The sequence below is a fragment of the Poecilia reticulata genome, chromosome 10 (assembly GCF_904066995.2).
Source record: "Poecilia reticulata chromosome 10, P_reticulata-male-v2, whole genome shotgun sequence".
In the NCBI taxonomy this organism is placed as follows: Eukaryota; Metazoa; Chordata; class Actinopteri; order Cyprinodontiformes; family Poeciliidae; genus Poecilia; species Poecilia reticulata.
In genome coordinates this window covers 27,987,074-28,001,659 of record NC_088839.1, presented here as the reverse complement: position 1 = coordinate 28,001,659, position 14,586 = coordinate 27,987,074, and the positions used below count along the sequence as shown (strand labels likewise).

The 14,586-nt window shown below is 36.3% G+C and overlaps 1 protein-coding gene across 2 annotated transcripts in view; it reads right to left on the bottom strand.

The window, feature by feature from the left end:
- Window positions 1-3,567: 3,567 nt before the first annotated feature.
- Window positions 3,568-14,586, bottom strand: part of htr4 (5-hydroxytryptamine receptor 4) — a 146,600-nt gene continuing 135,581 nt past the window's right edge. For both annotated transcript variants that reach the window (XM_008420849.3, XM_008420850.3), the window contains one exon: window positions 3,568-4,913. In XM_008420849.3, the coding sequence (XP_008419071.1) occupies window positions 4,826-4,913 (88 nt within the window). In that variant the 3' untranslated portion in view covers window positions 3,568-4,825. The remainder of the gene's footprint in view (window positions 4,914-14,586) is intronic.

Here is a 14,586-nt window from a genome sequence, read left to right as displayed (position 1 = left end):
GATGAAATACATATAAAAATCTAAACTCTTTTTATTTCGTAACTATGATTTGTTGAGTTATTTTTCTGCTTACTAATTTAAATTAAATGATTATTTCCATTTATTCTGTATCTGCATAACAAAAACAAACCAAATCTGTAGGTTATGCAGATTCCTCCTTGGAGCCATTTCTGGTGCAGACTAGAGTAATTGTCTCAGCAGTGATTTCTGCCTTTAAGAGAAGAACTGCAGGGAGTGCAGCACATCTTTGTGATGGGAAAGTCACAACTGAGTCATTACTGAAGTCACAACATGAAGTCATGACTCATTCTCCAGGAAAAAAATAAATAAAATATGGCCTTTTGCTTTAATAGGATCTGCAGTGCTAATCTTTAAGTTTATGAAGAGATGGTTCTTTCCAGGTAAAATTGGCCACATATGCATTTCAAAAAACACAACTGAAGACAAACACTTTAGGCATACAAGCAGGTACCCAGTGAAGGCAAATGCATTTTTTGCATTATGAAACGAAGGTATTTTCGGCATAAGAGTACAAGATGTGTTTGAATTATTTTGAGAATGCATGAGGTTTTTCTCTCAGAGTTGTGAAATGGAGTGTAACATGTTTTCCTTTCATCCATTGCTGTTAAGCATCTCTGTTAAGAAGCTGTCCTTCATGTGCGTTATCTTTATGAGATTTCTGTGCTGACCTGCTGATTTAATCTTTCTGAGAGCCTTCCTGGTGTCACGGTGTGTTGCAGAAAAGTGGAAACTGAGAGAAAGATCTTGCCTTAGTCTCCTCAGGTGAATAAGCCCTTTAATGACATTTTGATCAGCGAGGTATGTCTGACTCCAACAGTGTTGTTGAACCCACAAAGACAGTCAACATCAGGCTTATCTGCACCGTCTTAGTCTTTAATTAGTCAAATTGTCAAATAGCAACAGAAAAAAGTCCGACACATTTCAGCTCCACGAAGTAGAAGCTTTTTATCTCCTTGAAATTACTTATTTTGTGCTGTCAAAATAAACATGGAAGATGTCGACAAAATTAATTATTAGTTTCTTTAGGACAGCTGTTTCTTTTTCATTTTATGTACATATTCAGAAGGAATAATGTGGGGGGAAAATAACTTGTTTAGTTAGAAAGAAATCCCAATTTCTGGAAAGACATTTTTGCATATTTGTTAAGTTTCTCCAGCAAAAAAACGAGCAAGAATCAAACTACAGATAGATTGGATGAGATTTGTAGATGAAATATGGAAAACATGAAAGTTTACAATGTTTGTTTTATAAAAAACATGATTAAAAAAAACAAATGACATAAATGTTCATTAGACAATACTACAGCATATTTACTTTTTTTTCTAAATAATGCCTATTAGGATATAGAAAAATACATTTATTATCAAATATTTTAGATTAAAATAAATTCTTTGGAAAAAATGTATACAGTGGATGCTGATAAAAGAATGAAGGTCAAGCTTTATCTTACTTTGTAAATAAAGTAACATAAAAGTTGTATTATTGATTGACAGTAATAGCAATAAGTGATTACACTTACTGTTTCCTTTCATTCCAGTACATGCTGCTTAAGGCTTTTCATTTTAAATTAATGTTAGAGGACTTGTTAGCAGTATATTTTTAATTATTTCCGGTTATGTCTGAGGGTTTAGTAATGTTTCTAATTTCTATAATAATGAAAATGATTATGTTATTCGTCATTATTAGTGATGAAAACATAACTGGAGATAAATTATAACATCCCTGCTCTCTATCAGTCAGACAGTAAATGGTAGAACTGTAAGAAACTGTAAGAAAGTGGTTTCTCTACTAATCTGACTAAGGAGGAAGATCAATAGAGTTTTTGATGGATTTTTACAAACAGAGCAACATGGAGTTCTGCTGATCTTTTTAACAGGATTTAAGGGGATTGTTCTCCTCAACAAATGACAGTAAAGCAGGGATTTAGTTCCTTAGATGACTTTGGAAAACCAGCCAAGATTCTGGGGAGATGCACCGATTTTTATCTTTCCAGGAAGAAAACTCTCAGACTTTGTTGGTTGAACACCACTCACCTCCAGGTCATCATCACATGAAAACCTTAAGCTCAAAGAATTATCTCTAACGAAGCAAAGGCTTTGAAGACTCAAGATGGATTTCACAGATCTCCTTGGTGGATGAAAACTCTTTGAAGTAGTGATAAAAATGAAAAACATTAAGACTTTCACCTGAACGTGTTTCCATTTAGAGCAACACTGTCTTCTCAATTCCTGTCAGCCTCAAATTGCAGGATGACCCCTTGAATCCCTCACATGTTCTCCGGCTTGACCGGATCTCCATCTTGTGATGTGTCTATTGCATCTAGAAATGGTCTTCAATCAAGATCTTTAGTTTACTGAATTTCATTAAAGTAGGCGAGCATGAGTTTATAATTTTAGACTGTTGACTTCCCACACAGCATGAGAGAAAAATGCAGATATACACACACTGACTGACATTCACCTGTAACCTCAAGATGCCATGGAAACTGCAGTTGCTCAAGAGGGCTGCCATTAAATGACCCAATAGAAAAAACATAATAGTCATTATTTGCCATTGGGATTTTTCTATCCTGTTTATATACAAATAAAAAAAAAAAATGAAGTCATTTTTAAAATAGCACCATCTGTTTGCATGTTGTCAGGTAGTTTAATTAAATTTGCTGCCTTTGTTTAAAGATGATTGTTGACCAAGTATATCCTGAACTTTGAAATGACAAATACTATCACTTTACACTTTAAATTTCAATATGTTATTATCAGGATTCGATGAAATAGGTTGACAAAATAAAGAAAGAACATGATAAAAGGTTTTCAAAAGTGTTTTTTTCCATATAAAATTCTGAAGATTGTTGCATTTGTTTCAAGTTTTTATACTTCGATACCTTAACATAAAATTCAGAAATCTTCCCTAATGAATCCCTAATCACTACTAATTTATGCCACCATGGTAACCACTGGAAAAGCATTTCACTATCTATTTTTACATTCTTTCTCAAAATACGGTATGTATGAAAATAGATTGTCTAAATGTTTGAAATGCTTTGATACTTTTTTTGTCATTTGTCACTTCACAATCACAAATCTAACAGATTTATTGGAATTTTATGTAATAAAGCAAAACATAATGAGTACATGGAAAAGCATACATGGTCTTTAAAATGGTTTACAAGTATAAGTTTGAAATTTACTCCCGATTTCCATCGCCATATATTTAACTGCTTGCATCAAGACCAAATGTACTAATGTTTAATTTGGTGAGAGTACTGCACAATTGTCTTCCAGTGAAAAATGGAACAAATGGATAGCAATTGATATCAAAAATTTAAAATATTTGAATGTGGAGAAAGTTCCAGTTGTTTCATTTAATGTGATTCTTTGAAATCAAGAAACTACCCCAGAATGTCTTTCATGCAATGAAGCAGCAGAAACTCTAGGGTGCAAACGGTGCCTGTTGTTTCTTATGGCATGTCTGTTAAACCCCCCAGAAACTTTGACTAAGAGGTGAAGCATGTAAGGAAATGACAAGAACAAAATTAAAGACCACAACTGTGTTTAAAAAAGGACAAGTTTGTATTATGAGTACAAGAAAACATTTTGCTTTAGTGTTACGCTTCCTTGAATAAAACACGCGGAAAGTCCTCCAGTACATTCCTTATCTTAACCTCCAAGATGAGCACAGACCCAGGGGAGTACATGTTGTGTCTAGAAGGAGCAAAGCATTGTTGGCCGATGAAGAAAAAAAAACAAATCTCATACATACACATGAATCACATTATAGGAGGTGTATGCACACACCTGAAATCCACTCAAAAGCATCTCAAGAGATGCACAAACCAGCAAACAAACAAACAAACAAAAAACTTGAAATGTAATCACATAACAAGAACAAGCACACAGTGCTATAACATCGTTCAAAAATCTGTTGAATCATTCATGAGCAGCTTCCGTAGGTCATGGTCCTCTTAACTTTTTGCAGTGAAACGTAAAACATTCAGATGAGCGTGGGGAGTGATGTACTCAGGAGTGCTAGCAGTCTTTATGATAATGCACTTGGACAGTTTAGGTCAAGGATTTAATTCAGCCTTGGAAACCCTGTTTTCTTTTTATCTTGGTGAGGACTTAACAGAGCTAGGAAGCTTTGACCTCAGAGAAAAAACTGTTTTGTTCCTGGAAAGGAAAACACATGTGATGTCTAAGCAAAGACAAAAAATGTTCTGGGCTTATCTTGGTTCTGAAGCCCATTTCTCCCAACCTACACGGTCAAATACCAAAGAACAACCTTTAAAAATCTAAAGTAAAGTTTTTCTGTCACTAGAAAACAACAGGGAGCATCATAAAATAATCAGAAACAAGTCCAATGTATGTGTATGAAAATCACTTTGGCAATGTAGTTCACCTCTACAACTCCCCAGCACAGTAAATATTAACATCAGCTGAGCATTTCTCCCACACACTACACCACAGCTGCTGGTTCTGCACAATACAAGATGAACACAGAGTGTGATTGGGCCAGCTCAGGCTCTGCAGTCCTGCAGATGAGAACATTACCCAGCATCAGAGAAACGTTAAGCTGGCTTCAAGCACCCTGCACACGAAGAGACCTCAGAGAAACTTGGGTTAAGTTTTGACTGAGCTGTAAATTCAGTGGCAGTGCCTCGCTCATTCTCCGGATCCCTGCAGTCCTTCCTGGGATCCGAGTTGCAGTCCCACTCTGGGTGTGCGAAGGCTGCTGCGTTCCTTTCAGGACTGCGCTGACGCCGTGAGAGCCAAGGCCGTCGGAGTTGTGACTGTGGGGTCGCTGTTTGTCACAAGCAGGACTCGCGGGAGCCGATGTTTGTGTGCAGAGGCTTCTCATTCTGCTCTTTGTGATTCCCGTTGTGAAGAACAGAATACCTGAGTGGAGGAAAGGGAAGGGAAGTGATGGGACAAAGAAAAATCACAAAAATTAGGTTAAAGAATGTGTAATTCACGACTTTTCAAGGCAAAAAAGTGAAATCCAAAAATAGCTACCTATCACAACTTTCAGAATATTTTATGGGAAATGTCTTCTATGTTCAGTGTAGTAAGAAATCCTTTAAATTATTTAAAAAAGCAGAGTACATGAAGAGAAACGCGAACGAGAGAAATGCCTACAGTGCTTCTCTGTGCTCTCATGAATAGAGTAGTCACTCCTGACACTCCCTTGTGCTTTTTATTTTATGCCTGTCAAAGTGTGTTACTGTAGCTTTGGCATATGGCTGAAAATACAATCTAAAATTCTCGCTTTGCAAAGATATGTTATGTCGAGACATAACTTCAGATCATCCTTTCAATTTGATGTCTACATGTGCTCTGTAAGCTCACTGATCCGCACTCGGACAGAGGTGGAATCTGAAAATTGTGACAGATTCAGATAACAACCTGTACATCTGAATCTCAAAAGATTAAAAAAATTTCTTTATTTCACTAACTGAACTGGATCACTTATCCATATCCAGGACATGAGCTGGCATTGTCACATTTTTGTGTGTTTAAACCAGAGTTTGGTTTTTAGTTTTAAGATACAAATAATTAAATATTTGCAATACTGGAACATGTATAAACTTCCTGTTTTGTTTTATTTTATTGAAACTTGCCCACATTGTCATATAATTACGTTCCAGAAACAACAGGGTGTAAATGATGCTTGGATATGTTATGAGATATTGCTTCGATGTCATTGTAACGCTGATGATTGTCAAGTCTACATTCCTTTGAGACAAATATTCTCACTCTGTTAAACTTTCAGTTTTTGAGCTTCTATGATGAAACGACAGGTCATATTATTCATCCCACATGGCCTTTGTGACACCCACCATGTTCATTTTTGCTCTTTGACTCCACATTTGAAGTCCACTGCCACTCAAATCTGTAGGAAAAAAAGCTTTCCCAGCTGCAACAAATTGGCCAAATCAAAATCATTTTGTCCAGTCATGATTTTGAAATGATCATTATTGCCTGCCTTGATTATTGTAATGCACTATATTTCTGGGTCAGACTGGCTGCCCTCTCTCGAATTCAGCTTGTCTGAAATGCAGCTGCCCATCATCCTTGAGCTGCCTGCTCTCCACTGGCTCCCTGTGTGCCACAACACTAATTTCTAAATATTTTTTTCATTCTTAAAATGTTTCAGTGGACTTTCTCCACTTTATTTTTCATATTTGCTTCACCCATACTCTCCTTCACAGACTCCAAGGTCAGCGGACCAGCTGCTCTTGACTGTTCCGAAGTGTGGAGGTGATCAGGTTTTGGCAGCTGCATCCTTGAAGTTGTGGAACAAGGCAGGCTCCTTCATTTGTGTCTTTTATTTTTTTTAAACTCATCTTTTTTACATGGAATTTGACACAGCATGAGGCATTGTTCTTTTCCGTGAGTTGTTGTATTGTCTAACATTATTTTTTGTCTGTTTTTACTTTAGTTTCCATTTTTTATTTATTTTCCAAGAATACATAACTTTGGTTAACCATTTGTTGTTTTGAATGTGCTTTATAAATAAATCGGATTGGATTCAGTCCCAAATCTGGAGTCAGTCATGATGTAAAAGAAGCAAAGTTATCTGCTAGTGTTGGTCGGCTATGTACCAGAAAACCTTAAAACATTACATGCTTCCCTCTGTGAAGCTTGTAAAACAGTTAAGTATCTGGCGTGTGACAAACTAATCGCTTAGGGAAAGAAATTTAATCTGTCAAAACATGCATTCAGCAGAAAACAAGCACACAGCAGAATTTTTTTTAGAACAAAACATGTCAAAGGAGCTTTAAGTGAAATATGACAAAAGAAAATTGGTATCTGAAACAGGCCTTACAGATCTGCTAGCCTCAAAACATTAGTTCACAGCACACAGGCATGCTTACATGTTATTCTACACATACAACATGAATGCTGGAACCTAGTTTTTCTTTCTGTGTGTGTGTGTGTGTGCGTGCGTGTGTGTGTGCGTGGGTGTGTGTGTGTGTGCGTGTGTGTGTGTGTGGGTCAGAAAGAGCTCATCTCAGGCTAAAACCATTACGAGCTGTTTAGACAAACACCCCGACCAAAGACACTTCCTGCTGTCAAACTGGCCGTGAAATACACCTTTCAGACAGCCACCAACATTTAGGGCTTTGCTGAAAGAAAAAGGCTGCAGATTCTCACCGAAGCAGAACACAAAATTGCTCCCACATTGCAGCGTTCAACCTTTAAACGGCTTCACTGTTGTGCTCTGAAAGTGAGCACACTGATGCTTCAAAAAAACCAAAGTCACAGTCAGTGCAACTGCCAGTAAATTTCTGAAAAGCTTCAGCCAAGCTTTTGACCAGATGCATGTGTTGTAGCTGCATTCACATCAATATGTTATGTAACTCCTGAAATATAAGGGATTAGGTTTTTAATTGAAAAACAATTGCATTGACAGCGTGCTAATCTGTAGTGCAATGTATTTAGCAACATTGCAACAAGCTCAAGTGATTCTATAAATGAAATGATGCAGTGATCTGTTCTGTTAGAACCAGCTGAATGGAAAAAATAACACATAACTGACCCAGTAAGTCCTGCAGAATCAAATTTAATCCTGTAGCTACCGCTATACAGCCATGTGACTTTTAGAGGTCTGAAATGAACTCAAGCAATTGAGTGTGAAAATAGTGGCAGTGGGTAGGTGTTGTTGTATTTCCATTTGATATTTTCCTTTAAAAAATTGGCAACATGAAATGTGAAAAAGATTTGCACTCTTATGAGGTCGGAAAGAGCAGGAGCTTCTTCAAGACACAGAGGACAATTTCAATTGCTAAGTCAAATATCTTTTAAACTTTGTTTCATTTGTACAGCTTTTTTTATAACAACTGAAAGTAACATAACTACTTGATTCTGCTATAAAATCAAGTAGTTATGTGCCTGGAAAATACATAATGCTGCTTCTTTAGAAGAAATTTGTCTTTGCATAACAGCCATAGGTGACACCATGAAATTGGTCTTCATCACAACAACCATTCTTAGGAGCACTGCAGCTTGTATGTCAAGCTCAGCAGATGTGTAATTCCACCAGATGTTTGCAGATTGCTGCTGTCGCTAGTCTGGAGGGGCAGTGTGGTGAAGATGCTCTGTGAGGTAGAAGCTCGGCTGGGCTTAAAGCACCCCCAAATACTTGCCATGGGAGTTTCAAGGATTCCTCAGATTTTAATGATTCAAAGCAACACTCAGAGTGTGTTTGATGAAGGAATGACATTATATAAAGCAAAAAAAAAGTCAATTTTACATAATACCCCCCTTTTAAATTCCTCAAACTTTTGTCACCACTTTGACCCTGCTTCTTCACCCAACATGACAAACATAAACTGTTTTCAATACAGATGAGGGGAATCTATGACTTGACAGAGCAGGGCTGTTTTGGTAGGAAAAGGGGGACCGACACACTATCATTCAGGACCTGGACCTCCAGGATACAGATTTGCCAAAAAACCAAAACTTAAACTTCAAACTTCAGCAAAAAAACAAAACAAAAAAAAGACAGTGGAAGCATAAGTGCTATCATATGTGTACATGAGCAATGCTGGGTACAAAATTTGGTTAGGACACTATGTACAAAGACTATGTGTTGTCATTTGGAGCATATATTTAATTTAATACTTGGATCAAATGAAACTCCAAAGCAGGACATGTGGCTCGATCCGTACAGTGTTTATCCGTGGTTTTATTTGTACACAGCTGAGCCAACAGGCCAACTGGCAGAGCAAGAGACAGGATGGAGATTTGTTTAATGAGGCCAGAGGAGAGACACAGTGAGACAGAAGGCCCGGATCACAAGCAGACTAAACAGTTCTACATATTTCAGGCAGCAATGTGGCAAACATTCATCTTGATGAAGTCTCGCTGATGAAGACTTTGAACGGTCTGCACAGCAGACTCTGACATCTGACGCTACATGTGGAGGAGGTGGGAAGTAGAGATCTATCTGTCTGTTACAGCAACATTACCTCCAGATGAGTGTTAAGTAATTTTAAAGAAAATTGATAAAAGGCGATTTTAAACCCAAACCATATAATCACATATTCTGAGCTCCTAGTGGCACCGATTTCATTAGAGGCTGCGTGATGCTCTTCATTGAAGCATTGGTTTTACATTATTCATTTATTACATTATTAATTCTTTAAGCTGTTGAGATGCAGTCTTGCATTTATTTTAATGCAAACAAATCACACTATAAAAAAAGTCTTTATTAATTGCTGGTCTTGTGTACACTGAGGGAACAAGACTTTCGTGAAAATAGTTTTATAATTTTATCATTATAAAACGGAACTTGTGATGTATTTTTAGATCATCTAACTATTTTCAAAGGATTGTGTGGTTTCTTAAATATTACATAATTCATGAATTAAGTAGTTGGACCAGTGTTGTGTTTATATGTGCAGACAGTTTGTTCAATTTTTTGATTGAAACTATGAAAATAACATCCTTGTTCTTTGAGATCATAGACCGTGCTTTAGCACAGAGATTTCCAAATAGCTTTCAGCTGAAATGTTGGTAAATAGTAGAAAACAGCAGAAGGATGATGCATTTTTCCTGCTCTGTCAGGTCTTAATCCAAAAGACAAAACTTTTCAATGCACCTTCTTTTAGATCTGACACTTACTGCTTTGTCCACAACCTTTCTGATATAATCATTATCTTAAGCACTCGGTATATAACATTTTATCCTGAACTGTATTGAAAGTGAGTCATAAATGCAATCAAGCCCAAAGGAAAACTTTGAAAGGTGTTCAGAGTCTGAAGAACAACTGACAAAAACAACCTGAACAGATTATAAAATTAGTTCTGACTGCTTGGAGCCAAAACAGAAATAAATTAGGTGTGATAGTATTTTAAAATAGGTATGCTATTTGTAGCAATGATTTTGTCATTAAGGAACATGGGTATACTTTTATAGAAATGTAGCAGAGCATGGCTACAGCTAATAAAGGCATGAAGACAGAGTCCTTAGCTACAGGAGAAAACAGCTGGACTTCATTTGTTATCCATCCATCCATCCATTTTCTTTCACCCTTGTCCCTCAGTGGGGTCGGGAGCTTCATTTGTTATAACATGTTTAAAAGAAATACAAGTGATTGTAAAAATCCACCATTTTTATTCAATTGTAAGCTATCTAAGATGTTCAATATTTTGAAAATTACAATGCTATTTCTCTGATACATGCAGACCCTTATTAATGAGGCGGATATGGATCAACCCTTCAGTCACTCTCCCATATTACAGCAAATGAGTGTGAGAGTCTACAAATGTAAGTCCCAAGGGTTACTACATTTACATTGCATAAAGGGCTGTTCTTACTGAATACTGATTAAAAACATGTTCATTCTTCTTAGTTTGTAGAGCCATGCAAGTAGGAGAAGGTTTTAATCATGATGGTGAGAGTTGTTCTTAAACAACTCTCACCATTGTTTACATGTAATGTTTACATGTAATTACAGTAACCTCAAATGTTAAAAAGTGCTATATTGCAAAACTATATTTTAATATAAAATGAAGAAAAACAAGAAAAATAAATGTTAGTCTTGATATCCTTTAACTAACATGTATTATTTGTCGCACACAGTCATAGCAATCTACATAAAATCAGTTGTTTTTGTAGCCTCATTCCTATAAATATCCATGAACACACAATGCCCTCCGGCCTGCAGCGTAAGCTCCTCTTTAATATATTGGATATATTTGATGAAAAGCTAAAACATTTTAGAGGTATTATTTTCTTCCGTGACATGCAAAATTAAAAGCAACAAAAGCAGGCAAGATACATTTACGACCTGCTCAACTTTGCATGACACTACCTAGTGATATAATAATCTGTCTCATGTCAGATTTACTGCAGTTCATGCATAAGCTTCATAGACATAGGCTTTTTGGTCCTCTCATTCATCTGCATTAACCTCAGGATTAACCTTCTGGAAATGAAACGCTGAAGCTCTTGTCCTTATGTTGTTTAGTCCGTTCATAAAGGAGATCTTAACAGAGTATGATTAAATGGTAAAAGTGCTCCTGGAGATGCTTAACCAAGGTTAATGCATGGGTTAATGCAGTGGGAACACACAATGGGATAACAATCTGACCAGATTAAACATAGCAGAGAATTTCCACATCTAGACATGCCTAAATACAGGATTCACTGTAAAACAAATATGTTAAAGAGGTAACAGGTACTATAATGGAAATAATTTTGGTGTTTGTCATTACTATGTTTTAATTTAATTTCAAATCCATAGAAAAGTCCATGACCTTTAGGGAAAAAAAACAGAAACCCAACACTTGTGGTTCAGCCAATGTCCTGTTATTTTACATTTAAATTTGACCCTCATATTTTACTTATTTCATAAGCTGTTTATGGTTTCAAACTCTAAATTTCAGCATCACAGAGCTGAGATTTTGTGCTACAATATCGACTCTATCCTGAGTGGATCAGAGAAGAATGGAGCCCAGCACAATCTGGATTCATTTTGTGTGTGTGGCGAACAGCTGAGGCTTCAATCCATGCAGACAAAGAAGATTTAAAGCCAGAAACACGAGGCAACAGAGCTGTCCACTAAACCTGCAGTTTGAAATGTAGTACCTAATCCCTAAGCAAACAACAAAAAATACTTCCAAGGATGGTTAAACCTGCAACACAAAACCCTTTTTAGCTGCATGCTTCCACTGGTACTTTGATAATTTATTGATTATATATATATATATATATATATATATATATATATATATATATATATATATATATATATATATATATATATATATATATATATAATGCCTATTTTGCTCACTAGTGGTCCAACCTCCAACTTCTATCTGTACAGGTAAATATTGAAACTCCTTTTTTCTTTTCAGTCCTTCTGATTAGCCCTCTGTCAAACTCCTCTGGTGATTAGCTGAGTTTCTTCTGGTCCCTCTCATTCAGACTATGCTACTTTACCAAATGACATGAACCTCTGAGGTCCATCTTGATATTTTAATTAGAGAACAACCAAGATGTTCATCAGGGAAGAGAAGTGAGGTCAAGTTAACCCTCCTGTGCTGCATTTTAGCTGCCTGGGAAGAGAATTACAAAAGTGAATCCTGAACTAATCTTGAAAACAAATCTAACTGGAAAGAGCAACACTGAAAGTCTTCAAAGCTTTACTCAACAGAATACAGAAGTTTAGTGATGTAATTTAGGGTTATCCTCCCCTATACTTCTGCTTCATGCTGTGTTGGAAATGACTCTCACATCCTCTACGCAGTGGTTTAGTTTTTCATGTCTGAATAGACTAAAGCATCACAATCAGAAAGCGTTTTCCTTCTTTCTGTCTTTTCTTTTGCCTTTGTGGTGTTAGGTGTGTGTTGTTGACCAAGAAAACATTTAAGAGACAAGTTAAGTTTCTCAGCCACATAGTACTTGAAACAAGAGCATCTTACTGAGAAACGAATTCACATCCTGCTGTGATGCTGATGATAGGGAAGAAGGGGAACAGTAAGTACAAAAGCCTCGAGTTCAAGAAGAAAAGAGATGATGGCAGAAGATAAGTGAAAAGAAGTCTGCTTGAAGTGCAACAACACAACAGAAAAATATGTATTTTGACAAAGAACTTGGCAACTTTTAAGAGATTTGAAGAAAGAAAACATGAATAGTTGAAGCCAAGAGTGTGTGAAGTGGTTTGTCTTAAAGGCATTGAGAAAAGTTTGCAAGAAAGAAGGTATGTTTTGATAGTACAAATAATTATATTTAAAAGTACCATTACTTCTAAGGAAGCATTATATCAGAAATAAAGGGTTTGATTTTCATGTTTTTTGGCTATGGGAAGAAGGTCAGAAATAATCCACACATGGGTACATCATGAAAAATTCAAACAGAAATAAAACAGATCGGCATGGAAATCCCAGGACATTCTTGCTGCAAGCCGCTACCAACCATGCAGCCCATAAAATTATACTTTTTATTCCAAAATAGCGCTAATCAAAACCAGATAGAGTCTCGACAACTGCAACCACAAGTCATCTGGTTAGGCATCTGATCCTTTAATCTTAATATAAATACAGCTGTTCTGTGAAGGTTTTAGAGACACAACTTTAAACCAAAGGTGCTCCAGTGAAAGCAGAGCTGCATTTTGGTCAATATGTGGTAGAAGAGTAACTCTGCATATCAGTATCAACATGGCGAGGGCAGCATGTAGGGACGCTATAGAAAGATTATTAGGTCAGAATTGATGGGAAGTCCACTTAAAGCGCAGATGTCTGCTCTCTGATGTTAATTACAGGACAAGTATAGAACAGTAAACCCTTTCAGTCAGTTGTCATTGCATATTATGAGATGATTCCTGCTTTGTTAAGTAGTGCAGTACTTACTCCCTGATTACTGCTGAGCTGCACTCATCTTGCCGATTTTCCTACTCAGATGTTCCATTAGAAATCAAATAAATTGCAATTCTATCCTCATTTTAGCAGTTCTTCTGCTTAATAGTTTGTCAGTGAGTGAACATATTTACTTTTAGATTATTTAAAATATAGTTGACAACTGAAAAAAAAGAGTCTGGACTTTCTTCAAGGTGTCAAAAAGAAATATGGAGAATTTAAAACAGCTTACTACTTCAAGCAAATATTATTTGATGATATTTGAAGCCACAATGTTCTCTCTCGAATCTAAGTTTAGAAAAGGATGAACTTAGACTTGAGACTAAGTATAAGCAGCTTTTCTGACAAGTACCACCTGAAGAATTAAGGAAAGAGGACTTTCAGAAAATGTAATCTTTCTGGCAATTTTTCCACCTCCACTGTTTGGTGAAGCTGGTCTGGAAGGATGTCAAAAACCATTAAGAAGACCTTGGGGATTTATTGCTGAGGCCAAAGAAACCAATCTGCAGCAGATAAACTGAGAAAGTGAAATACCAAAGGAAAGCCGCAGCACAGGTCTGTGTTATTTTTCCAGTGGTTCAGAACCAAGAACATTTCATATATGGTTTGAGGAAGAAAGTTTTTCAATTTTTTCAAAACTTTGAACATTTTTTTTGTTCTAAAAAGCTTGGGGCTGACATTGGTAGACTCAAAAGAACATTAGCACCTGGAAATATGAAGTAAACACTTAAAGCTCATGGTTAATTAGTTGAATTTGTGCTTCTGTCTATCTCTGACAACATACTGTAGCTTCTTGCTGCTTTATGAGCATATAAAGCATTGCGGTGCTTGGAGGGAGCTGATTATTGCATTTTCCATTTTCACTTTAGTCATTTCATTTTCCCCAAAACAGTCTTTACAAGTAGCTCCTCTTTTAAGTCACTCCACTGAAATTTCTTGCTAAGTTTATATAGTGGTGGCATTTACTAACATTGGCTTAAAAAAGCCAATTAATTCTGAAACCGTATAATTTCATGATCCAAAATTTAAGTTTGTTGTTTTTTTATTAATGTATGTGATTTTAGTGAAGTAAATGGAACAAAACTGTTCAATCACCTTTCCTGAACTTCAGATATTCAAAACAGACTTGGGGAGAAAAAGTCCAACCTACAGCAATAAGACATGGTTCACTTTGTTCTCTGTTTGAATTAGAGAGCCATGGT